The sequence below is a fragment of the Terrapene carolina genome, unplaced genomic scaffold, assembly GCF_002925995.2.
Source record: "Terrapene carolina triunguis isolate 2854851 unplaced genomic scaffold, T_m_triunguis-2.0 Scaffold67, whole genome shotgun sequence".
Lineage (NCBI taxonomy): Eukaryota > Metazoa > Chordata > Testudines > Emydidae > Terrapene > Terrapene triunguis.
In genome coordinates, this window is record NW_020664418.1 from 48,841,187 (window position 1) to 48,865,321 (window position 24,135).

The window sequence follows — 24,135 nt, forward strand, 5'->3', positions numbered from 1 at the left end:
GGGACAGGGACCATGCCTTCTTCTATGTTACCCAGCACTCAGCACATGGATAGTGCTCAGGAAATAGGTATAGATCAGTATTTGCTCCAACTAAAGAGAAGGGGAGCTTTTGCCACAGTAAAGATTAAGCCAAAAAAAAAAAAATCAAGTGAGGACTTCAGCGTTTTGTCCAATAGCAACACATTACGAAGGACTGATCAAATGAGCTGATGAAAAGGAGGCAGTGGATTGGTCAGTTTCCTTTCTGAAGCCTGCCATTGTCCAGTGTTATCCTTATGGCTTTCTTTTATGCCCTCGTATTTTATAATAATGAATGACGTGTCTCAGAGAACTGTTGGGGGAGCAAAGCATGGACATGCCATGATTCAGTGGGTACATGATTCTATCAGAAGGGTCTCGTGAACTCATAAATCACGGGGAAGGGAGCTTGAGTGGTCTCATATCAACTGCTCCAAATGGAAGGAGGACTTTATATTTCATGCTTGTTCAATTATTATTTTAAGATAAAGTTAGGCTTGGTAATCTAGTTTCTTCCAAGGCATCAGTTACACTTCTCAATGTGATCATAGCAGCATCTCTGATTGATAAGAACGTCTGAAATGACATCATCAACTTGCACAAACGGGGCACCAATGGGAGAAATTCATCCTACAACATTACATTATAAGAGGGGAAATTTAAAGAAAAATACGGTTAAAATGTTAGTAGGCTCTGAATTCACTCCCCTCCATTACCCAAAGAAACCCCAGCTCATCAGCGGCCTGTTCAACAGGATGGAAGCCAAAATTACCCCAAAAGAGGATGTCAATGTTGGCAGCTAAATAAGTGGCTTGATTTTTCAGAGGGGCTGAGAACCCAGAACCTCCACTGAACCCAACAGCAGCTGTGGATGCTGAGTGCCCATGAAAACCAGGACACTTATTTAGTGCCTAAATATGGAGCCAGGTGGCTGACTTTACGCAACCAGGTTTGAAAATACTGGCCAACATTTTTAGCTGTTCAGCAAATCAGCTTTGTTATGTGCAGCCAATGCCTGAATTCTTTCCCTCTTTTCCCTTCCCAATACACTGAAGGGTGCTGATCAAATATGCCGGACACTTATTTCTGGTTTTCGGAGCATAAGGTGCTTTGTCTTCCTCGAGTGTCACTCAAAAGGAAAATGTTGGCCAGATGTCTGTGCATGTAATCCCCTTTGGGTCGCCTTTCTCGAATCATTTCCTTTGCTATCTTGCTTCCTTTTAAATCCTGACTTCACTTTGTTTTCTCAATGGCATGAAGTGATTAAAGAACAAAAATTCTATTTAACTTCAAAAGCAGGGTTTGAGTTAGAGGCTACATAACAGATTGTGTCTCATACTCTGGAGAGCAGGAGCGATGGTCTTCGAGAATCTGAAGTTGGAGTTCACCCTGGAGCACATTCCTGTGGTATAGTAAGAGCTTCCGCACTCATGGGACCAGAGAGGGCTGCAAGCCTGTCAAGAAAATTGGGAAAAATAAAACATCAGTGAGGGGTTGAAAAACTGCCACTTACTTAGCCTCTGATTTACAGGCTATAAAAATCTATAGCGAAGAATCAGAGATCTGCACCTATGTACGACTTGGGGACTATTCTGGCCAAACCCCTCCAATGCCAGCTCAGCCTGCATGAAGAAGCACACTACGTGGGGTTTCTCCAGAGCAAATTACAATGAGACTTTAGCCATTAAGAACATTGTGCGCATGTGGAGAAGACAGCCAGGGGGGTCACAGATCCTGAAGGGAGAGCAGAAAGTAGAAACAGAGGGAGAAAATGGCCTAAGTAAGGAAGTGACAAGTATTTTCCTTTCTAAAATATGTGAACTCTTGGGATGATTGGGTGTTTGTGGGTTATGCTAAGGCAGATTTAACTTGCAGGATGTTGGCTCATGGCAAGGGTGTACTAGCATTTTATCCTGTACCAATATCTTCTGTTTAGGAGGAGTTCCCTGCCAGGCTTTGGGCTGGATTTAGAAAAATCCTCACCTTGTCATATAAGGCTCTAGATCTGTATGCATTGGCAGTGGCAGCAGACAGTGTGGAGGCAGCAGCTTGCCAGGAGTCAGAAATGGCAGTATCAGAATGGCAAGAATGTGTGGAGCCAATTTGCATTATCCATTTCTCAGGAACCTAAGGGGATGTCTACATCGCATTGTAAAGCCGGCTCTTTGGGACCCGGGCTTGGGGACTTGATGTTTCCAAGCCTGTGTTTGAGCTTTGCAAATCTGGGCTTACAATTGCTGGACGTGGGTTGCACAGCCATACAAACATGTCCATACTGCCTGAAAAAGCACAGGAACAGATCTGTACAGATACATGCCTAGAACCCCGAGCAGGGGTATTCTATTTGCTACCCAAGATCCATAAACCTGGAAATCCTGGATGCCCCATCATCTCAAGGATTGGCACCCTAACAGCAGGATTGTCTGGCTATGTGGACTCTCTCCTACCAGCACTCCCAGCTATCTTCGAGACACCACTGACTTCCTGGGGAAACTACAATCCACCGGTGATCTTCCAGAAAACACCATCCTGGCCACTATGGATGTAGAAGCCCTCTACACCAACATTCCACACAAAGATGGACTACAAGCCATAGCATAGAATAGTATCCCTGATAATATCACGGCAAACCTGGTGGCTGAACTTTGTGACTTTGTCCTCACCCATAACTATTTCACATTTGGGGACAATATATACCTTCAAGTCAGCGGCACTGCTATGGGTACCCGCATGGCCCCACAGTATGCCAACATTTTTATGGCTGACTTAGAACAACGCTTCCTTAGCTCTCGTCCCCTAACGCCCCTACTCTACTTGCGCTACATTGATGACATCTTCATCATCTGGACCCATGAAAAAGAAGCCCTCGAGGAATTCCACCATGATTTTAACAATTTCCATCCCACCATCAACCTCAGCCTAGACCAATCCACACAAGCGGTCCATTTCCTAGACACTACTGTGCTAATAAGTGATGGTCACATAAACACCACCCTATACCGGAAACCTACTGACCGCTATACTTACCTACATGCCTCCAGCTTCCCTCCAGGATACACCACACGATCCATTGTCTACAGCCAAGCACTAAGATACAACCGCATATGCTCCAATCCCTCAGACAGAGATAAACACCTACAAGATCTCTATCAAGCATTCTTAAAACTACAATACCCACCTGCTGAAGTGAAAAAACAGATTGACAGAGCCAGAAGAGTACCTAGAAGTCACCTACTACAGGACAGGCCCAACAAAGTAAATAACGGAACGCCACTAGCCGTCACCTTCAGCCCCCAACTAAAACCTCTCCAGCACATCATCAAAGATCTACAACCTATTCTGAAAGATGATCCCTCACTCTCACAGATCTTGGGAGACAGGCCAGTCCTCGCTTACAGACAGCCCCCCAACCTGAAGCAAATACTCACCAGCAACCACACACCATACAACATAAACACTAACCCAGGAACCTATCCTTGCAACAAAGCCCGATGCCAACTCTGTCCACATATCTATTCAAGTGACACTATCATAGGACCTAATCACATCAGCCGTACCATCAGGGACTCGTTCACCTGCACATCTACCAATGTGATATATGCCATCATGTGCCAGCAATGCCCCTCTGCCATGTACATTGGCCAAACTGGACAATCTCTATGCAAAAGAATAAATGGACACAAATCTGACATCAGGAATCATAACATACAAAAACCAGTGGGAGAACACTTCAACCTCTCTAACCACTCAGTGACAGACTTGAAGGTGGCAATTTTGCAACAAAAAAACTTCAAAAACAGACTCCAAAGAGAGACTGCTGAATTTGAATTAATATGCAAATTAGATACAATTAACTTAGGTTTAAACAGAGACTGGGAATGGTTGGGTCATTACACTAATTGAATCTATTTCCCCATGTTAAGTTCTCCCCACACCTTCTATGGGTCATCTCCATTATCACTTCAAAAGTTTTTTTTCTCCTGCTGATGATAGCTCATCTCAATTGATTGGCCTCTTACAGTTGGTATGGCTACTTCCACCCTTTCATGTTCTCTGTATGTATAAATATCTTCTTTCTGTGTGTTCCATTCTATGCATCCGATGAAGTGGGCTGTAGCCCATGAAAGCTTATGCTCAAATAAATTTGTTAGTCTCTAAGGTGCCTGTTCTTTTTTCGGATACAGACTAACACGGCTGCTACTCTGAATACTGCACTATATAAACCTTCTGACTCAGGTCTGCGGTTTGAGCTATGTCTACACTGCAAAATGACAGGGCTGGACCCAAGTCACAGCGGGACTTGGGATCTGACCCATCCCCCCTGCTAGCAGCATCCTCGGATGTGGGTCCTGAGTGCTCGCTGTCCCGAGTCAAACTGATTTGTGTGTGGACGGAAGGGGAGCTTGAGCGCCAACTTGATTAAGAGCCTGTGCTTTGTGTGTAGTGTAGACATTGTGACCCTATGAGCCCCTTAATGCCAACTAGCAAAGGCTTCATTTTTCCATGCACAAAAGGAGGCATGCCGCAATAGAAGCCAAGACTGAAAGCTTGATCCATGAGGTCAACAGAACATTGACGTGAAATGTTAACTGTAGGTGTTTGGAAAATGCATTTTCCTTTGGCAGGCTGGAGAAGCTGCTACCATCTTGGAAAGTGGAGGTCTCGCCTTTATATTCATAACTGGATAAAACAATCCTGTTGGGGTTAAGTTAATGAAATAAACGACAGACAAATAGCAAGAGGAACGTTGCTGCAGAGATCCTGGAGAGAGACTCAATATACTAAAAAAGCACCAGGCAGTTTGCATATTAAGAGCCAATTATTTATAGACAGTATCTTATTTCTTACCAGAAAGCTCTTGTCCTTGGGGTTTGTGGTCAGACTCAGGCCAAGACGCATGTTATCTTTGCGCTCTGACACATTGGAGAGTGTTACTCTTCCTTGAGAAAGAATACCAAGGTTAGATGCGCTGTATCATCCAGCAGGGTGCGGCTAGTACACAGGCTTCTGAAATGTTTTTATATGTCACGGCTGGCCAGCTGGCCGAAGCTTTACCACTGTGAAGGAAGCACCTCGGCAGACCACAAGCGGACAGAAGAATTGTAACACAAACCAGAAAATCCCACATTTTTATTGTGCCACCATGAGTATCCTAGTAAGTGTAAGAACAGATCCAGTTGAAGGACTGCAAGACATCTTGATCTTGATCATGTCACAGAGCCTGTATTTTAGCTCAATAGATGCAACTGCCACAGAGCCAAGATCTCAGACTATCCCTGGATGGGCTGAACTGACAAATAGAAAAAAAGTCTTCTAGGGAATTGAATCATGAGTTAAAAACCTGGACTTCCTACCAAATAAGCCTTAGAAAAACCTTTGAACTGGTCTAGCAAGTAATTGCGGGTATGAAACACGTGCAGTTGCCAATGTATATTTGCAAATTTATTCCATTTCTTAAAATTGAGAGAGTCCCACAATGCAATGCTTTCATTCGGCTAATGGTAACATCGTTTAGCTTCGGCAAAAGAAATACTTTCGTCTCTTCAAGTCTCCAGCATGTGGTTAGTGGGGGTGTAAACACTAACCTGTCGGGGTGGTCTGGCAATTTTAAATGCTCACGGGACTATGATTGTACATCTCTTGGGCACGTGGGCCGTGCTTCGCTGGAGTGCACATCTGAGCTCTGCCAGCTCCCAAGAGCCTCAGAGAAGTTGGACCACAGTGGGATAGACAGGAGGGTTCTTCCCACCTTTGCCCCAACGCCTAAAGGTGGGAACTGAGAAGAAAACTGAGCAATTAATGGGAAGAGCAGGAGGCCTCTTCTTTCATCTGGGGCCTTGCATCAGCCTCTCTCTCAAGGCTCTTGTGGGCTTTTAACCGGGAAGGAGCCTGAACCACAAGTCCATCCCCAGTCCCATACCCCAGACTCTGGGGGAGGATAGATCCTGAGCTGAACTTGGTAGGTTGAATACTAGGCCCATGTAAAAAGCTTGAGTCCTGAACCCTTGAACTTTGAGAAAGCTCAGACATGGGGCGGTGCCAGATGTACATATCATGCCTCCGGCCCACCTACAACTTAAAGGATATTTTCCATTGTAAGTGGAATTGTATTTGTTCATAATCAATTACAATTGGGAAACATAATAGGTGGGACTCCTGCACTCGGCACAGATGGGGTGGGACTTAAAGCCACTTTTATGCCTTCCTGATCCTATGGTCACTGGGACAGTACTGAGGTGCAACTTAGAGCAGTCTCAGGGTTGCTCTACCTTGAGCTGGCTGGTTACAGCCTCCAACAGATTTTTTCAGCATCTCGGAAGCAGCTGGCTCTCAGTCAGAACCTACTTTCACTAGCCACACCCCAGGTGCTTAGGGTAGGGACAAGCATGCAGGGCAGGGTGTAGGAGGTGCTATGCTGGTCCTGTGCCACCTGGGGATTCTTCAGGCCAAGAACATCCCAGCCAGGGAATCTCAGACACATTAGACCTCTGGAGGGCAGGAGAATGGATCTGAATATTGTGGGGCTGAACTTTTCCGCAGGATCAGTGCTGGAGGGGGAATGAAGGGCAGGGGGTTGTACATGAAAGTAAAAGCCCTGAACTCTCCTTGTGGAGCCGTGCACGGAGGAAACCCTCTGTGCAGCTGTCTCCTCTAGTCACCATTCCCCTTGTCTCCTGTACACGGTATCCCTGGGGTCAGAGATCCATGCACGGGGAGCAGCGCAGGCTAGGGGCCAGATGGGGCAAGGCAGGGTGAGGGGTGAGGTACGCACATCAAGCCCCGAGATACCCACAGAGAACATCCTGGCAATGTCACAAAGCTTATGGTTGTGGTACCTCTTCCCTGGAGCCTCCAAATTGCTGGGGAACCTGTCCCCAACTCCCACTACTCCAGGGGCAGCAAGGGAAGATAAAAGGTCTTGGGTCTCCCCACTTTCTACTCAGAGTCTGGTTTCCTCTCATCCTGTGGGTTCAACGCATTAACGGAGTGCTTTAAAGCACACCCAAAGTTTCCAGTGCAGCTTTGATCTTTAGTTAAAGACCCGCTCTGCGGGGTGAAAGTAACTTAAAGGACTTACCGGTACTCCGGAGTCCTTATGAGGGGGGCGGGACCTCTACTGGAAGAGGCGGGGCCTTTAAATCCCCGGGGCACTTTAAATCAGGATTTAAAGGGCCCGGGGCTGGGGCTGTGGTAGCAGCAGCTGGGAACCCCGGGCCCTTTAAATCACCATTGGAGGGGCCCTGGCCTCTGGCAGAGCTTTAAAGGGCCCGGGGCACCATTGCAGTAGCGGCAGCCGGGAGCCGCTGGCCCTTTAAATCACTGCCAGAGCCCCACTGCCGCTACCCCAGGGCTCCAGCAGTGGGGCTTGGGTGGCAATTTAAAGGGCCCTGGAGGGTAGCGGCAGTGGGAGCCCCGGACCCTTTAAATCGTCCCCGGAGCCCTGCTGCCAGAGCCCTGAGGGGCTCTGGTGGCTATTTTAAGGGCTGGGGCGGGAGCGGCTGCCGCAGCCCCGGATCCTCTAAATAGCTCCCGGAGCCCCGTCGCTGCTTCCCCAGGGCTCCGGCAGCAGGGCTCTGGCGGCTGGAGCCCCTGGCCCTTTAAATTTCTGCCAGGGGAAGCCTATCCGCCCCAGTACGGCGCACCGGCTCTTGCCGCTATGTGGTACCGGGGCGTACTGGCTTACTTTCACCTCTGATGCTAGGAGACGGGGTTTGATTCCAGCTCGTGTAGACGTACCTGTTCTAGCTCATCGCACTAAAGTGCTAAAAATAGTGTATCTGGGGTAGCGCAGACATCCGCGCGTGGTGAAACCAGCTCTCCAGGCTGAGTGCAAACCCGCCTGACCCCCGTGGGTACGGACTTGGTGTGGCTTGTCCATGCTGCTGCTCGCTGCTACCAGGCTACCCCAGCTACACTAACACTTCTATTTTTAGTCCACGAGCTTGATGCGAGCTAGTGCAAGTGTGTCTACCCGAGCCTGGAGTCCCACCCAACTCACAGTGTAGACAGAACCTGCGAGGCACAGGACTTTCTCGACAAGTTTTTGATTTTGGTCAGAAAACCCCAAACCTGAAAACTCAATATTTTCAGCTGAAAACCAAAATTGTTTCAGTTTTTGTCATTTTTCAGCCAAAAATATTTTGGTTTGAGAAAAGGGGGAAAAAAATGGTTTGGGTTTTTTTTTGACAAAAAATTGGAATTTTCTGCAGACCCGTCCTCCCCCCCCTCACCGCATTTTCCAACCAGCTCTAGACAGAAGTTCAGGTGGGGGCACTAGCCACTTGGGAGACCCAGGTTCAATTCCCTGCTCTGCCACAGGTTTCTGGTGGGATCTTGGCCAAGTCACTTAGTCTCTCTATGCTTCCGTCCCCCTCTGCCCAATGGGGATAACAGCCCTGCCCTGCCTCACTGGGGGGGGTTTGAGGATAAATACACTAAAGACTGAGGTACTCAGACACTATGTTGATGGGGCCATATAAGTACAGTACCTAAGACAGATAGGATGGGGTGACTTCCCCTGGGATGTGGGGGTCTCTCTGAATATGGAGAGTCCCCCCTGTGTGTGTAATCTTAAGGGTATGACCAGGCTCCTTATACTTTATAAACAAATGCCCTTGCCTGTTATAGGTAACACTTCTGATCATTGACTCTCTAGGGATTGGTTTTTTTCATTCTGACATTAATACTGTGTGTTCACACTCGGCCAGAACAATGAAATGGAGCGGTCAGTTTCACTTACTTCCCAGTCAGTTTCACTTTCTGTCCCAATGAGATAGCATTTAGGCTGCACACGGGGGAGAGGAAGTTTTAAATCCTTCCCAACCAAAATCTCTGGGGCAGAATCACAGCTGGTGTAAATTGAAAGAGCTCCATCTGGGCCCCGAACAATTCACACCCACTGAGGAGCCCCCCACAATGCTTTTTACAAAGATGGAAACTTTTCCTTTCATTTTAGGTTATGTGACACAATAGGGTCGGTGCTTCAGCTGGTGTAAATCACAAAGTCAGGGAGTGACACGGATTTCCACCAGCTGAGGATCTTTGTTTTTTTAAAAAAAGCAAAACTTGAGAGCAACAATGAACAGGCACCACCTCTGGAACCAGTTTGGCTCTTTGATTCTGCTCCCTCTGGAGACTGCACAAGCATTTTAGTCTCATGAGATTTAGTATTTCTTAAAGCCCCAGCTCCAGCCGTCACATGACTATATGATTATCTCAGCTGCCATTTCACAAAAAAGCTTGAAAACATGACTGGAGTGCACCTTTAAAGGCTCAAAAGACAGAACATAAATAAAAAGAAACACACACATACACACACACACACACAGTATTTTATATATGACTTTAAAATCACTTTTGTATATATTATCTCATGATCTGTGTGCACCTAACTCATAACTTTCTAGCACGCAGGCTAGCTGTGCTGCGTAAGTGGCAGGGCATGTGGTACCTAGGTTGAGTTTGGTGCAGTTGCCGTTAGTCTCGCCATTCACCGGACACTTGTAGACGTCTCCAGTCTTCAGCTGTCCATTGGTTTCATAGGGGGCTCCCACCACCAGCCTGGACAAAAGAATGTTCCGTCAGGACATGAGCAGGCACTTGCAAATAACACACATTTCAGCACCAAATCCAGAACCACCACATCAGAGAGACACCCAGGAATGGTTCAAATTATCATTTCTTGAGAGTCCCAAAGAAACAATATACAGCGCTGGCGAATTAACGCAGACAGAAAAGAAACACGCATGGTATTTGTTTGAAGGAAACATCCCTAAGATTTACATGATTAAAGCTGGACTTAAATGAAATACTTTTTGTTATGTGAAAAAAAAAATGTTTCAATGGACACAAATTCCCTCAAAGTACTCAGGAATCCATTTTTCTCCTCTGTGAACTGAAACCAATGGATATAAATGAGGGTAGAATTTGACCCTGTGTTGTATACGCATTGAGGCTGCAATTTTCCAATCTACCTAAAAGATATGGATGCCCATCACTTGTAATGAGAATTGGATCCCTAATCCCATAGGTGGCTTTTATAGATAGGCTGAGATGTTCAGAGAGAGCAAGCTCGGAAGCTGGCAAATATTGACATTTTAATGGCTCCTTCCTACCATATTTGTATTATTGCCACAATAAATGACTTCATAACTTTCCATTCTTCACTACCGACTGTGAATTCATCCACAGTCCATGGGACTCCAGGCTAAAGTTTGTTGTTCAAACATCCTGACAACCTGGTAGGCTAATAACCTTGGGTGGGGAAAAAACCAACAACTCATGCCCCTTAAATATCCCCTACCTTGTTATGACATGTGAGGGGAAGCTTTCTCCACCTCTGAATAGCCAGAGGGGAGATGTGGTCATTCTCTGCATCCAACCAAGTAGCAAAACAAGTAATTTGATCTAACTTCTCTACCACAGCAGGGAACATTAAAGTATTATAAACATGAATAATTTCTGTTTGAAATTAAGATCTAAGAGAGATGGAGCTGAGTATTTAAAAGAAATGGCATGAAAATCAGAAGAAATAAAATGGAGGCCATGGTCTGTAGACTTGATGATACCTTGCAGGAAGACAACAGGACTGTAAGTCTGGTGGGCCAGCCATACCAAAGGTACAGAAGTTCAGGTACCTAGGTTATATAGTGGTGACTATATAACCTAGTCACCAGGATAATGGTGACCTCAATGACAAACTTACAAGCAGAACAGGAAAGGCATGGGTGAAACGGAGAGATGTGCGTGGAATGATCTGCAATAGGAGAATGCCTTTCAAAATGCTGAGATGGACGCTTGGAGTGACAAGGATGGACAATGTTCAGAACTAACGAGTTAGGGGAAGAGTGAACGTGGTACCAACTATAGAAAAGCTGAGGGAATCCAGCTTAGATGGTTGGGGCATGTGAAAAGAAAATTGGAAGAATATTGAAAAATGGTTCAGAGTGGTAGCCATGTTAGTCTGTATCAGCAAAAAGAACGAGGAGTACTTGTGGCACCTTAGAGACTAACACATTTATTTGAGCATAAGCTTTCGTGGGCTAAAACCCACTTCATCAGATGCATGCAGTGGAAAATACAGTAGGAAGATATATATATACACAGAGAACATGAAAAAATCGGTGTTGCCATACCAAACCTAACGAGACTAATTGATTAAGGTGGGCTATTATCAGCAGGAGAAAAAAAAACTTTTGTAGTGATAATCAGGATGGCCCATTTCAAACAGTTGACAAGAAGGTGTGAGTAACAGTAGGGGGGAAATTAACATGGGGAAATAGTTTTTAGTTTGTGTAATGACTCATCCACTCCCAGTCTTTATTCAAGCCTAATTTAATGGTGTCCAGTTTGCAAATTAATTCTAGTTCTGCAGTTTCTTGCTGGAGTCTGTTTTTGAAGTTTTTTTGTTGAATAATTGCGACTTTTAGGTCTGTAATTGAGTGACCAGGGAGGTTGAAGTGTTCTCCAACTGGTTTTTGAATGTTATAATTCTTGACGTCTGATTTGTGTGCATTTATTCTTTTGCGTAGAGACTGCGTTTGGCCAATGTACATGGCAGAGGGGCATTGCTGGCACATGATGGCATATATCACATTGGTAGATGTGCAGGTGAACAAGCCTCTGATACTGTGGCTGATGTGATTAGGTCCTATGATAGTGTCCCCTGAATAAATATGTGGACAGAGTTGGCAACGGGCTTTGTTGCAAGGATAGGTTCCTGGGTTAGTGTTTTTGTTGTGTGGTGTGTGGTTGTTGGTGAGTATTTGCTTCAGGTTGGGGGGCTGTCTGTAAGTGAGGACTGGCCTGTCTCCCAAGATCTGTGAGAGTGAGGGATCGTCCTTCAGGATAGGTTGTAGATCCTTGATGAGGTGCTGGAGAGATTTTAGTTGGGGGCTGAAAGTGACGGCTAGTGGTGTTCTGTTACTTTCTTTGTTGGGTCTGTCCAGTAGTAGGTTACTTCTGGGTCCTCTTCTGGCTCTGTCAATCTGTTTCTTCACTTCAGCAGGTGGGTATTATAGTTGTAAGAATGCTTGATAGAAATCTTGTAGGTGTTTGTCTCTGTCTGAGGGGTTGGAGCAAATGCGGTTTTAACTTAGAGCTTGGCTGTAGACAATGGATCGTGTGGTATGGTCTGGATGAAAGCTGGAAGCATGTAGGTAAGTATAGCGGTCAGTAGGTTTCCGGTATAGGGTGGTGCTTATGTGACCATTGCTTATTAGCATTGTAGTGTCCAGGAAGTCGATCTCTTGTGTGGACTGGTCCAGGCTGAGGTTGATGGTGGGATGGCCATACTGGGTCAGACCAAAGGTCCATCTAGCCCCGAATCCTGTCTTCCAAGAGTGGCCAATGACAGGTGCCCCAGAGGGAATGAACAGAACAGGTAATCATCAAGTGATCCATCCCCTGTCGCTCATTCCCAGCTTCTGGCAAACAGAGGCTAGGGACACCATCACTGTCCATCCTGGCTAATAGCCATTGATGGACCTATCCTCCATGAATTTATCTACTTCTTTTTTGAACCCTGTTATAGTCTTGGCCTTCATAACATCCTCTGGCAAAGAGTTCCACAGGTTGATTGTGCATTGGGTGAAGAAATACTTTACTTTTGTTTCTTTTAAACCTGCTGCCTATTAATTTCATTTGGGTGACCCCTAGTTCCTAGTTCTTGTGTTATAAGAAAGAAGTAAATAGCACTTCCTTATTTACTTTCTCTACACCACTCATGATTTTACAGACCTCAATCATATCCCCGCTTAGTCGTCTCCTTTCCAGATTGCACCAGTGCAAGGCAGCAGCAATACATGGGAGCGTCTGGCCACGTATGTCTATGATCTGGTTACTCTCCTTCACAGATTTGTGCAGTACAAGGTTCGCACATTGTTTATGGTTTAAGAACTATTATGCAGCGCCCTCAGGTTTCTCAGTTAAACCAGTGGTCGGCTCACGTTTATTATTCCTCCCTGGGTCTTTAATTGTATAAAATACAGTAAGCACAGCTAGTAAAGGTCACTAATAGGGAGCTTTCTACCGCACCTGTGTCCATTTGTGGGATAGGCTCTGGGTTAGGTTAGGCCTTCAAGGTCCAGCCCTGTGTTGGGATGACGGAGGTGGAGGAATTGGCAGGCACCACCTTGGCACAGACTGCAGCCACAGCAGCTCTGTTACCCTTTTACATGGTGAAGCGTAGACTCCCCCTGTTCCTGGCCATTTTTGTTGGCCAACACAGAGTGGTGAGATGGGGTCACCGCTGAGCTGCCCTCACCAATGCCCTTCTCCCCTGCTTTGAATAGTGCTAGCATAAAGTGGTAACTCCATTCTCCAGTCACACTGTCACTGGGGCCCCAGAAATAGGAGATGGATAAGGCTAAGATTCTCCCTTTTGCAGTTCCATGGGACTGACGCAGCCAGTCCTGCCAGATGATGTCTGCTGAGATAGCAGGAAGTCCTCTGCATCCTCTCAGCTAGTAGCCTGACCAGAATGTCCACAGCCTAGTAGACAGCAGTGCAAGCTACAGCCTTAATGCCAGAGGTGGTTGAAACTCAGAATTTCCATTCCGCAGGAAATTCCGACGTTTCGGCATTTGGAGCAAAACCAAAACATTTCAACAATTGCCCATGAAATGAAATTTTTGAAAACATTTTTGGTCCATGGAAATGTTTAGTTTCAATTTTGATATTTTTCATTGTCACTTTTTAAATATATTATAAAATAAATTAAAAAAAAATTAAAGAGACAAGGTGGGTGAGTGATATCTTTTATTGGACCCACTTCTGTTGGTGAGAGAGACAAGCTTTCGGGCTACACAGAGTCCTTCCTCAAAGTGAAGTGGCCAGTGCACCTTGAATTGCCCCTCAGAGTATGTGCTAACTACTTATGCTAAACTAGCTGTTTGATCTTAGAGACTAACAAATTTATTTGAGCATAAGCTTTCATGGACTACAGCCCACTTCTTCGGATGTAGCCCACGAAAGCTTATGCTCAAATAAATTTGTTAGTCTCTAAGGTGCCACAAGTACACCCCGTTCTTTTTGCGGATACAGACTAACATGGCTGCTACTCTGAAACCTGTTTGATCTTGTATTCAGCTGTCCCCCATGGATTGAAGAGCTCTCTGTAGCTTGAAAGTGTCTCTCTCACCAATGGAAGTGGGTCCAAATAAAAGATATTCCTGGGCAGGGCCGGCTCTAGGCACCAGCCTTCCAAGCATGTGCTTGGGGCGGCACTTCTCAAGGGGCGGCACTCTGGCCCTTTGGGGGTAGCTCTTTTCAAGAGTTTTTTTTTTTATTTTATTTTTTTTGCTTCTGCGGCGGCACTCTGGATTTTTGTTGTTGTTGCTTGGGGTGGCCCTGTTCCTGGGATGGCTGGTTGTGGTGTCCTTGAGGCCACAGAGCAGGGTGACGTGTTTTCCTTTTTTTTTTTTAATTAGTTGCTGTTTGGTATTTGTATTTTGTATTTGTATTTTCTTTTAACTATATGTGATGATCAGTGGGTCAGGGAAGCATCCAGAGCAGAGAGAGCACCCTGGAATGGGGACACCCTAGCCCCTGTCCTAAATGACCACGACAAGGTTGGGGGTCAAGCCCCGCAGGAATCCTGGGCCCAGCCTTGTTGGGGTTACGAGGTCTCTGCCACCCAGGACGGGGAGCCCTCGAGGTCAGGCAGGCCTCTGGGTAAAGGGAGTGGGAGCGAGGACTCAGAACCTTTCGCTATCCCACTTCACCGGGGTCGTGTATAAGCCCGGAACGTTCCTAGGGCACCATTCCCTGCTTACACTTGGATAAATGACACCTTTCAATCCCAACCTGTAAACCCTGGATAAATATTCAGCACTGTGTATCGGCTATGGGAATGTGAAGAGCTTTGGGTTAGGAACTCTATAGGTGGTTTCAGCTAGCAGCAGTAACACGCTTAAATATGCACATGCTTGTCTCCACATCCAGATCTGTAAATGAACAGAAACCCTTTTGTTCTGCATGGTGCTATACAACAGCTGGAAAAACAATGAGCCTCAGCACAGCTGTATTGTGTTATAGTAGGAACGATTATCTTTTTTTAACAACAGTGTTTCCAAAACGGCATTAAGAACTAATTCTTTAATTCCCTTGCAGTAAAACAGGGTTGCTCAGCAAATCAGACACTCCAAAAGTCTAATGAGCATTTTGGGTTTTTAAATGAAACATTCCTTATTATGCCACTTCGCTAATAAGGAGACTAATTAGGAGAAAGTAATAACCATCTAGAGCCACCATCAATAACTCAGGCATCGTCTATACCAGAACTGCTCTGCCAGTAGAACTGAACCGGCAGAGCCCCCAGTGTAGACACAGCTTTCGCCAACTGAAGGAGTTTTGTCGGCAGAGTAGCACCACCTCCCTGAATGACATTAGTTGCCTCTATTCTGGGTTTTTGCCGGTGTAGCTACGTCGGCTAGTGAGTGTTTTTTTTCCACACCCCTGACCAACACAACTATGCTGACAAAAGTTTGTAGTGTAGACCGGGCCTCCGACTCAACCCAAACCACACTTTCCAGAAGTTGAATGAAATCTGGATAACTCCCCACACGCCGCCAGGACTGGGAATTTCCAGGTACCGTTAAACTTCTATCTAGCTAGAGAGGGAGCCTGGGCAGAGAGGCCATGACTTTGGGGGTGAAAGAACAGGGATCCTGGTAGCAAAGAGACAAACCTCAAAAGATGGGTAGGGTCTTGCCTACAAAAAGAAAGAGGTTCAAAAACTGTGTTTGGTCCATTTCTAATTTTTAATCACACTCCAACCAATTCCCCACGAACAAGGGCAGATATTTTCATTTTAGATCTTTTTGCTTCCCAAGAAGAAACAGAACTTTATGAAAAGTTCTCTGGAGTGCTTCAGAGCTTGGAGACTTGAAAAAGATCCTTCCACTTCCACATATAAAGGTCCGGCACTCTTCTGTTCGTAGTTACAGAGTTCAGTAACGAGCTGTAATAGCATCTCCCAGAGTTCATCATTTACACAAATTCATTCTCCTAAAGCAATACTTAGGGCTCCATGTCTGTCATGGAGGTCGCGGAAGTCACGGATTCTGTGACTTTCCGTGACCTCCGTGACTTCTGTAGGGGCCAATGTGGCTGACCTCAGCACTGCCCAAGCATCTGGCTCCGGGGCCAGCTGCTCAGGTGGCCCTCGGGACAGCCACACCAGCCACTGCTGGAGCGGCCCTGGGGACAACCACACCAGTCGCTGCTCCGGTGGCCCCCGGCCATGGTCCCAGGGCAGCCGGAGCAGCCGCGGTCCGCTGGCACCAGCAGCTGGTGCCACCGACCTCGGGCACCCCCCACCCCCCAGCAGCAGCTCCCGCCATCCCCCCGGTGCTGTGCCAAGGTTTAATCACAGGTATTTTTAGTATAAGTCATGGACAGATCACGGGTCCTGAATTTTTGTTTATTGCCCGTGACCTGTCCATGGCTTTTACTAAAAATACCCATGATTAAATCGTAGCCTTAGGAATAGTCGCACCAAAGAAAACCAGCTTCGGAATCAGACCACTCCTAACGTCCTCAAACACTTTCCTACTGGGGGCATCTTTCCCTTCAAGGCTCAGCTAAACTAATACCTATCAACAGCTCATAGTCCAATACTTTTACATTGCCGTCTATCAGGCCTAAATGTCTCTCATACAAACACAAAAATGTCACGGCTCTAAAGCAACACGTTCCACGTACCTCCCAGTCAATTTCACAGCTTGAAGCTACAGGGAAACCAAAAATATTTGCAGACACAACAATAAAGGTAATGAAAATCAGAAGCTAACGAAAATAGCATTTCGTCTCTGAAATACAATGGCATTGTTTTCCACTTTGGATTAACTTTAAATTGTCACTGAGCTGTAGTCACCAACTGTACATGGAAACTTGGCAGCTAAAGAAATGCTTTCCCGGCTATTTAAAAGGTGGACAGAGTTTTAGTTACAGGAGACATATGAATGTAGACTAATGTTCACAAGAGCAGTTATTAGAATGTGGTAATCATGTAATCCTTCATTCTCAAGTCGGTTAGAAGCCTGCTTGTATTATTGTGGTTTATGAAGTCATGCACTAGATGCTTGTCTAAAAATAAGATCCTGTCCCAAATCAGCATGAAAACACATCTGGGAAAGGAAACCAATAAATAACAACAAAAGGAGCTAATGAGAGGGTGCCACCCTCAGCACAAGTCAGCAACGGTATTTGTCATCTCCGTAAATTGTTCCATGCAGCAAAACTCAATGCATGACATTATTTTTTGTTTGTTTCCCATTAAAGCTGTTAGACTCTCCGTAGCGTAAGAGGGTATTTCGTGTTTCCAGAGATCAACTCCGGCATACAAAGCAATGCCACGTGTCAGCTATTGTCTGAGTCCAGGCTCCAAGGGCCTTCAGATCACGTTTTAATGGCTTGAGGGAATCTGGGAACGAGAAGTGACCAGCAAGTCTGTGATGGCCGCCCAGTTCAATACACAGCCTGGGGCTGCAGGTACATGGCACGAGCCCCCGCCGGGCCGATCGCAGTGTTCTGAACTGTCGACTGGTATAAGGCACTTCGCGCCAGCTGCAAATGGTGCATTGGAGAGATTAGAGCAGTGATCAAAACGGGCCTTTCTGAGTCTCCAGCTGGCAAGACGGGTCCCAAAGAACAACCCGTTACTGTCATGTGACTGGACATGGGCGGTCATGCTTTGTGGTCGGAGCAGGAGTCAGGCCTAGTGCTTAGAACAGGAATTAGTAGCTAGGAATCGGAGCTCAGGTTCAGAACTGGAGTCAGAGTCCAGGTGTCAGAGTCAAGTGTCAGAGCCAAAGTCTGAGGTCTGGAATGGGAACCGAGGGTCAGAACCAGGTTAACTGGAGTAAGGAAAAGCAGGGGCAAGGCTGGGGCCAAGCCAGGATCTGGGCTGGAACAAGGCGAAAACAGGGCTGGGAACAAACAAGCAGCTACCACAGCCGAGGGTGAATTCTTTGAGCAGTCACTGATCTCCAGCTGGGCTTAGGAGCTAGTCTGCTGACTCTTATAACCAAGCCTAGCCGCAGGCCAGCTGTGCTCGTTAGGTTGCCCAGAGACAGGCTCTGCTGCAGGTCCTGCTTCCAGGCTAGCTCTCCTGCGGGCCCTGATTCCCAACAGTTACACAGAATGGGGCCAGATGGAACATTTACATCTATGCAAAATACGGAGCTTGGTGGAAGGGAGAGGAGGACAATCGAAGGGGCAGAAAGAGACACAAATGGGTTTGGATGGGAGGGTGGGGGGGAGCTCTGGAGGGGATGAAGCTCCAGGAAACTGAGTAAATAACTGTCAGAGCTGACACAACAGACCTGAATGGTTTCATTGGTTGGGATTTTTAAAAGCCCCTAAGTCATTTAGCAGCACAAGACCCATTGGCTTTCGGTAGGATTTGGGCTTCTAATTGAAAAATCTCACCCATGTGATATGGTTTTTGGTAGAAATGAATTATACATATGTTGCATGTACAGATCAAATTTTGAAATGCTGCTCTCCGGTTTTGCTCCTGCAAATTGTGAGTACAAAATGTTGTGGGGACAATTTGACATCGACAATTTAATGGACTAAGGGTTCGAACCAACTCCTGTTGAAGTCAGAAAGAGTTTTTCCATTCACTTCAACAGTGTGGGACCGGTCCATCAGATTTCTAAAGACCTGAGGGCAACTGCCAGACAACCACAGGTCTTAGCTGTCTAGGTGACCTGAACTGCAGATGCAAAAATGATTATACATGACAATGTTGTGATCTACAGGTTTTATTGACTTGAGCTTCAGATGGCCACATTGGTTATGCTGGTCACCTTAAATGAGTGCTATCAAGTCTGAAGCCACACCGTCTTGTCATGTATTCTGTATGTGCCTCATATATTGCAGAAAATCTCTGAGAAAATGTATGAGAGAGTTTGCCAGTATTTACTGGTACACTTTTTATATCCCTCCATCTGTACAGCCAGGCTACTTTAGTACCATGAATCCAACACTAAAGCTAATAACGTTTTAGAAACCTCTAAAAGCCATCTACACATTGCTGTCTAACCAAATTTATTGTTTTTGAATTCTGCGTCCAATCAGCTGCCCATCTCCTATGGGAACAATCCATTGGAATAACAAAGCCCTTTGGGAAAGTAGCGATAAAGTTACCAAACTCAATATTTTTTGATTTTCCAAAAATGTTTTGATTAAACTGAAAAAAAATCAGGAACGGAAGGTATGTCTAGCTGGTGATTTTGGAAGGCAAGAATTAAGAATGAACAAAGAAGCAACTATTCCTTTCACCGGGGGTTTCAATCAGTGGAACACTTAATCTCCTGCAGTACAAATTCAGTTGCAGCTAATTTATTCAAGATGGCACTGGAGAAACTACTTACTATGGAGAGTCAGGAGAGGGAGAGGATAGTGATGGAAAACTTTAAATTGGCTTGGGGAACTTTGTGAGAAAGTGGGGAGGGAATGGACTTGAAATGCCTGCTGTACACTAGCAATGGTCAAAAAAACCCCTCCAGAAGCGACAGGGAATTCAATCGGAGAGAAACAATTCAGAACTTTAACAAAGGTGTCCATCACTTTATATGAGACTGTGGGCAGAGCGCGGCACTGGGGGAGCAGAAAATCTAAACCGAGATTTGACAACAGGTCTGTGTGGTCCTGGGAATGTCATGGAATCCATTGGCCTTACCCTGTAGTAGTCAGTTCTGGGATAACCCACCCACAGGGAAAGAATCTTCCTCACCCCCATAGCTGGAGATCGGCTGAAGCCCTGAAGCCAGGAGCATTTCAGTCCCTTAAATGCTCATATTTTTAATTCCCTTAGTACTGTAACTCTGGCTGTACTTGTCCATATAAATGTGCAATCCATCTAAGGACTGCTAAACTGTGGGCCTCACTGCATCCTGGCTAACCGCGGCGTGAGGATTAATTCTGGTGAGCAGTGCTACAGTTAACTATGATAAGGTACCACACATACAACAAACCTTCCATACTTTTGCCACTAGGAGAAAGGGGTGTACGTGACAGATAGCAAAAGGGCTTGCCCAAAACCATGTCCAGGTCAAACAGTCCTGGTAATGGGCAGTTTGAGCTCCTCCCTCCAGTGTCACAGTAAGTTCAGTTAGTATTGTCTATTTCTTCTAAAACACACACACTGGGATTGATTTGTTAGAGACAAGTGGCTGCCATTAAAACCCCATGTCCCCCTCACTGCTTTCCCACTGCGAGTGTGCCGTTGTGTACTGACTACCAGCAAAGCCTAACTTTTTAATTGCAATTTGATTGCTGTCCCTGCTTAGCAAAGTTATTGTAGAAAATTTTACATTAAAAACACCTCGCTCTTATCAGATGTAGCGCTCAAAGAGCTTTACAAAGGAGATTAGTATCATTATCCCTATTTTACAGATGGGTAAACTGAGGCACAGACCAGTGACGTGACTTGCTGAAGGTCACCCAGCAATCCAGGTGCAGAATTCAGGTCTCCTGAGTCCCAGTCCAGTGCTCCATCCACTAATCCACACTGCATTAACAAGTAGTCATTCAGCTGCTTCGTTTTTTATTTTAAATCAGGGGGCCGGGAGCCCTCAGGGGGTCATGAGGTTATTACATGGGGGGTCATGAGCTGCCAGCCTCCAGCCCAAACCTCACTTTTCCTCCAGCATTTATAATGGTGTTAAATATATAAAAATGTGTTTTTAATTTATAAGGGGGGGGGTCGCACTCAGAGGCTTGCTATATGAAATGGGTCACCAGTACAAAAGTTTGAGAACCCCTGTTTTAAATGGCAATCAAATCAGTACATGAGAGACAGAGAGATGATCACTCTCTGGTGTCCGTGGTAATAAATAAGTCTATTCATGACAGTGCAGTAGAGACTCCACAGTCATCTTCATTAATTAACAACAGTCACCATTGCAAATCTCCCCAGCCCGCCCTTGCTTTACTTGGATGCACAGAGCTGCAAAGTGGCCCCATTGCAATGGGGTGTGTCCATGTGTGTGGGAGGAGAAGAGGTGGCTCCCCACCCTTGCACAGCATGGAGCTGTCTCCCTTCACAGCAGCAGGGAAGGGGCACGAGGTTACTAACCAGGTCCCCTACACAAAACCCTCATTTCCAATGTGCACAAGAGGAGGGAAGAGGTGACATGGAAGAGACTGGCCTCTAGGCTCAGTGTGAGATTAGATCCAGCCATATGATTAGGATCCACACGCTCCCAAAGTTTGGGGGTGTTCGGATCTAGGCTTTTGGTTCAGGCCCATCTCTAATTTGACCTCTGCCACTGTAGGTTTGGGGTCAGATCCTCAGCTGGGGTAACTCAGCATAGCTTCACTGACCCTGCATTCACATTGAAATGTAGCAGGCTTCCCTAGATATTACTCTCAGAACTATAAGATTCAATACAGAATGAAATCCTTCCTGGAGATGTTTTGTACAGAATTGCACAGCAGGGATGCAATCTTCTATTACGTTTGCAATGTAGTTTAAAAATGCATGGAAAAGCTATCATTTTCCATTACGTTCTGTAGGGCTTTCCCATAAAGACATGCACACCACAGACTATAAAACGAGGGATGAGATTTAAGGTTACAGAGTGGGCTCTCTGTACTACCTACACAATTCCCACCAATGTGACTCGAGTGCCGTTACAGTAGTTCCAAATCAAAGTATTACTTTTAGGATAATATATTAGAAACATCTTAGCAGATGGTTGATTTTAAAATAAAGCCTACATCTTCCTCTTTGGTAATTGCAGGAAGATTATAGATTCTTCCTGGTGGCATAGGCTGTCTCAAGGGGAATAGTCTTTCATATACAGAACTGTGTGTTCCTTGAGAAACTCATCATCACTCGTGCTTTTCTTTCAGAATAGCTTCTAGCGCATTTCACCTTTAAGACTCCTTGAATCAGGGATGGGAAGAGGTTTGGGCTCAGACTTATGAACAGGTGATGTTTGCATTCACATTTGAAAGGCTGCCGTGGACGTACAAATCTATATGTGTAGTTCCCGAAGTTCAATACGCTACAACAGAGCAGTGGGGCACGGAAACACAAGTCTGGTATGCCACGCAGGCATTTCAGGAATAGCTCCAGAAAATTAGCAATGTATCTCCAGCCTGTGACATCGTGGGCAGGAGAACTGCTCTTCGCAGCAGCTACACCTGGGAAAGAGGGCAGACCAGACTCAAACAATTAGGCTCTCTTCATTCAAGCACTGTACGGATAGGCTGAAAGGGAGTCAGAGGAGGCCAGGAGGGCAGGACGCTGGGATTATTTTCATGGGAGGGTGGGGGAGCTGCGTTAGGACATTTTAAAGTGAATTTAGGACTCAGGAAGGTGCCGGACGGACACCCCTGGAAGCTGCAAGTCGGCTATGCAGAGAAGGGACAGCATGCAGGCAGCGGCAGCACAAGCGGTTCTTTATTGCCTGGCGCCTGTGCTCTGGCCCATTCGGTTCTTGGCATCTTTTCGGAGCCTGCCCTCAGGGTACCAAAATGATGCAGACGTTCGTATGGTAAACTGGCCTGAGACCGTCCCCGTTGTTGCAGACAGGCCAACAAACTCCCCTCAGATGGCAAAGCTCTTTGGTCTCACTCGGCTTGGGCCAGATTCGAGCCACTAACCCAGAGCTGACACGCCTCTGTCTCCGAAAGTCCCCCATTAGACAGAGTCTCCTAGCCCTGGGCATCGTTCATCCATTCGCAGGCTGGATGGGACCATTGTGACGATCTAGTCTGGCGCCCTGCACAGCACAGGCCAGTGAGGTGGGGACGCTCTAGAACTTCCTCCCTCTGCCACTTCCCCAACTCCTGCAGGGGGCGCTACCAGGGAGCCAGGCTGGAGGGACAGCCCCCCGGCACCACAGGCAGCCAGCATTCACTGGGGTGGCCCGTGGCAGCTGGAGTGACCAGCCCAGTGGTTGGATGGCCCCGGCTCAGGGGCCTCAAGGGCAGTTTAAAACCCTCCCTCCTGAACTAACCAGGTCTCAGCTGCAGCTCAGGATCTGCCCTCCGAGATCCAACATGACCAATCTCTGACACTTACAGGTCACGGCATACCACCTTCTCCTCTGGGCGTGGCTAGGACTTTACCCAAACTGGTACCGTCCAGCAGCTCAGAGAGAGCTGGGACCCTACAGCGACCACGCTGTGGAGTGGGGTTCTGCCCCGTGTGTGCCTGCTGGTATTTGGGGTGGGGACCACAGGGTTCTCCTTTGCTGCCCTGCACAAGGAGAAGGGACCCAAGGCATTAGCCTGGCTGATAAAGTTCTGTAATGCCCCTTGCTGCAAGTGCTGAATTTCACACTAGACGCCCTATATTCAGGCACTCAAGGGGTTACTTCTTCCATATGGGAAGTGCTTAGCCCTGAAAAAGAGACATCATCGAGCACTTGGGATGGCAGAAAAGCCTTTGCTAAATAATCCCGGTTAAACACTTTTCCAGGAAGCCTAGCAGGGACACTCTGAAAAACCAAACGTCCAAGGGAGTGTGTCCATCTGAAACCTAAACACAGACAGTGTGTCAGAGACACGGAACAACAGGGAAACCCTTTGGCCTTGAATGATCTGTCGAAAGAGGGACTAGATGGTTAGAAAGCAGCAATCCAGCTTGTGCTGAGCTGAAGATCACAGTTTAGAGTGTCTTGGCATCTCTACCATCACTATTTGTGGCTGTCCCATAATTTAGGTCTGGCAAACGTATAGGACTATACTGAACACTGCTGGCTGCATTACCCGTATCTTCAATCATGTTAATTGGCTATACTTAGGTAGCAGTTTTAGAAAAGCATAGCACAGCACAGCAAAAAGCATAGCATAGCAAACCTTGGTTCCCCTATATTATAGGGGCTGGAGGATTAATCCAGCCCAGAAAATCAAAATCTGGGTCCGTAGATTCCCCTTAATGCTCACATATCACTCCCAGTGAAGCCAGTGGCAGTTAAAGGTGTGCATCAGTGGGAGAAAAAAGCCATCTTCGTTTCTTTAAAAATATCACCCGTGTATCCTTTTGTACCTCTACCTTTTGCTGTGCAACATTCCCATTGACCTCTGCATGTAGCAGGACGGAGGGGCAGTTCGGTATGCAGGCAAGAGTAACAAGGGACTCTCCAATTCAGC

General features: G+C 46.4%; 1 protein-coding gene across 8 annotated transcripts in view; it reads right to left on the minus strand.

Annotated features, from left to right (window-relative positions):
- ITGA11 (integrin subunit alpha 11) overlaps positions 1–24,135 on the minus strand; it is a 156,654-nt gene that overhangs the window by 84,333 nt on the left and 48,186 nt on the right. For 7 of the 8 annotated variants that reach the window (XM_026648390.2, XM_026648394.2, XM_026648389.2 and 4 more), the window contains exons 3-5: positions 9,470–9,579; positions 4,867–4,958; positions 1,358–1,472 (exon numbers count right to left, since the gene is read on the minus strand). In XM_026648390.2, the coding sequence (XP_026504175.1) occupies positions 1,358–1,472; positions 4,867–4,958; positions 9,470–9,579 (317 nt within the window). Of the gene's footprint in view, positions 1–1,357; positions 1,473–4,866; positions 4,959–5,603; positions 5,654–9,469; positions 9,580–24,135 lie in introns of those variants that run through there. The other variant, XM_026648397.2, reaches the window with a different exon arrangement.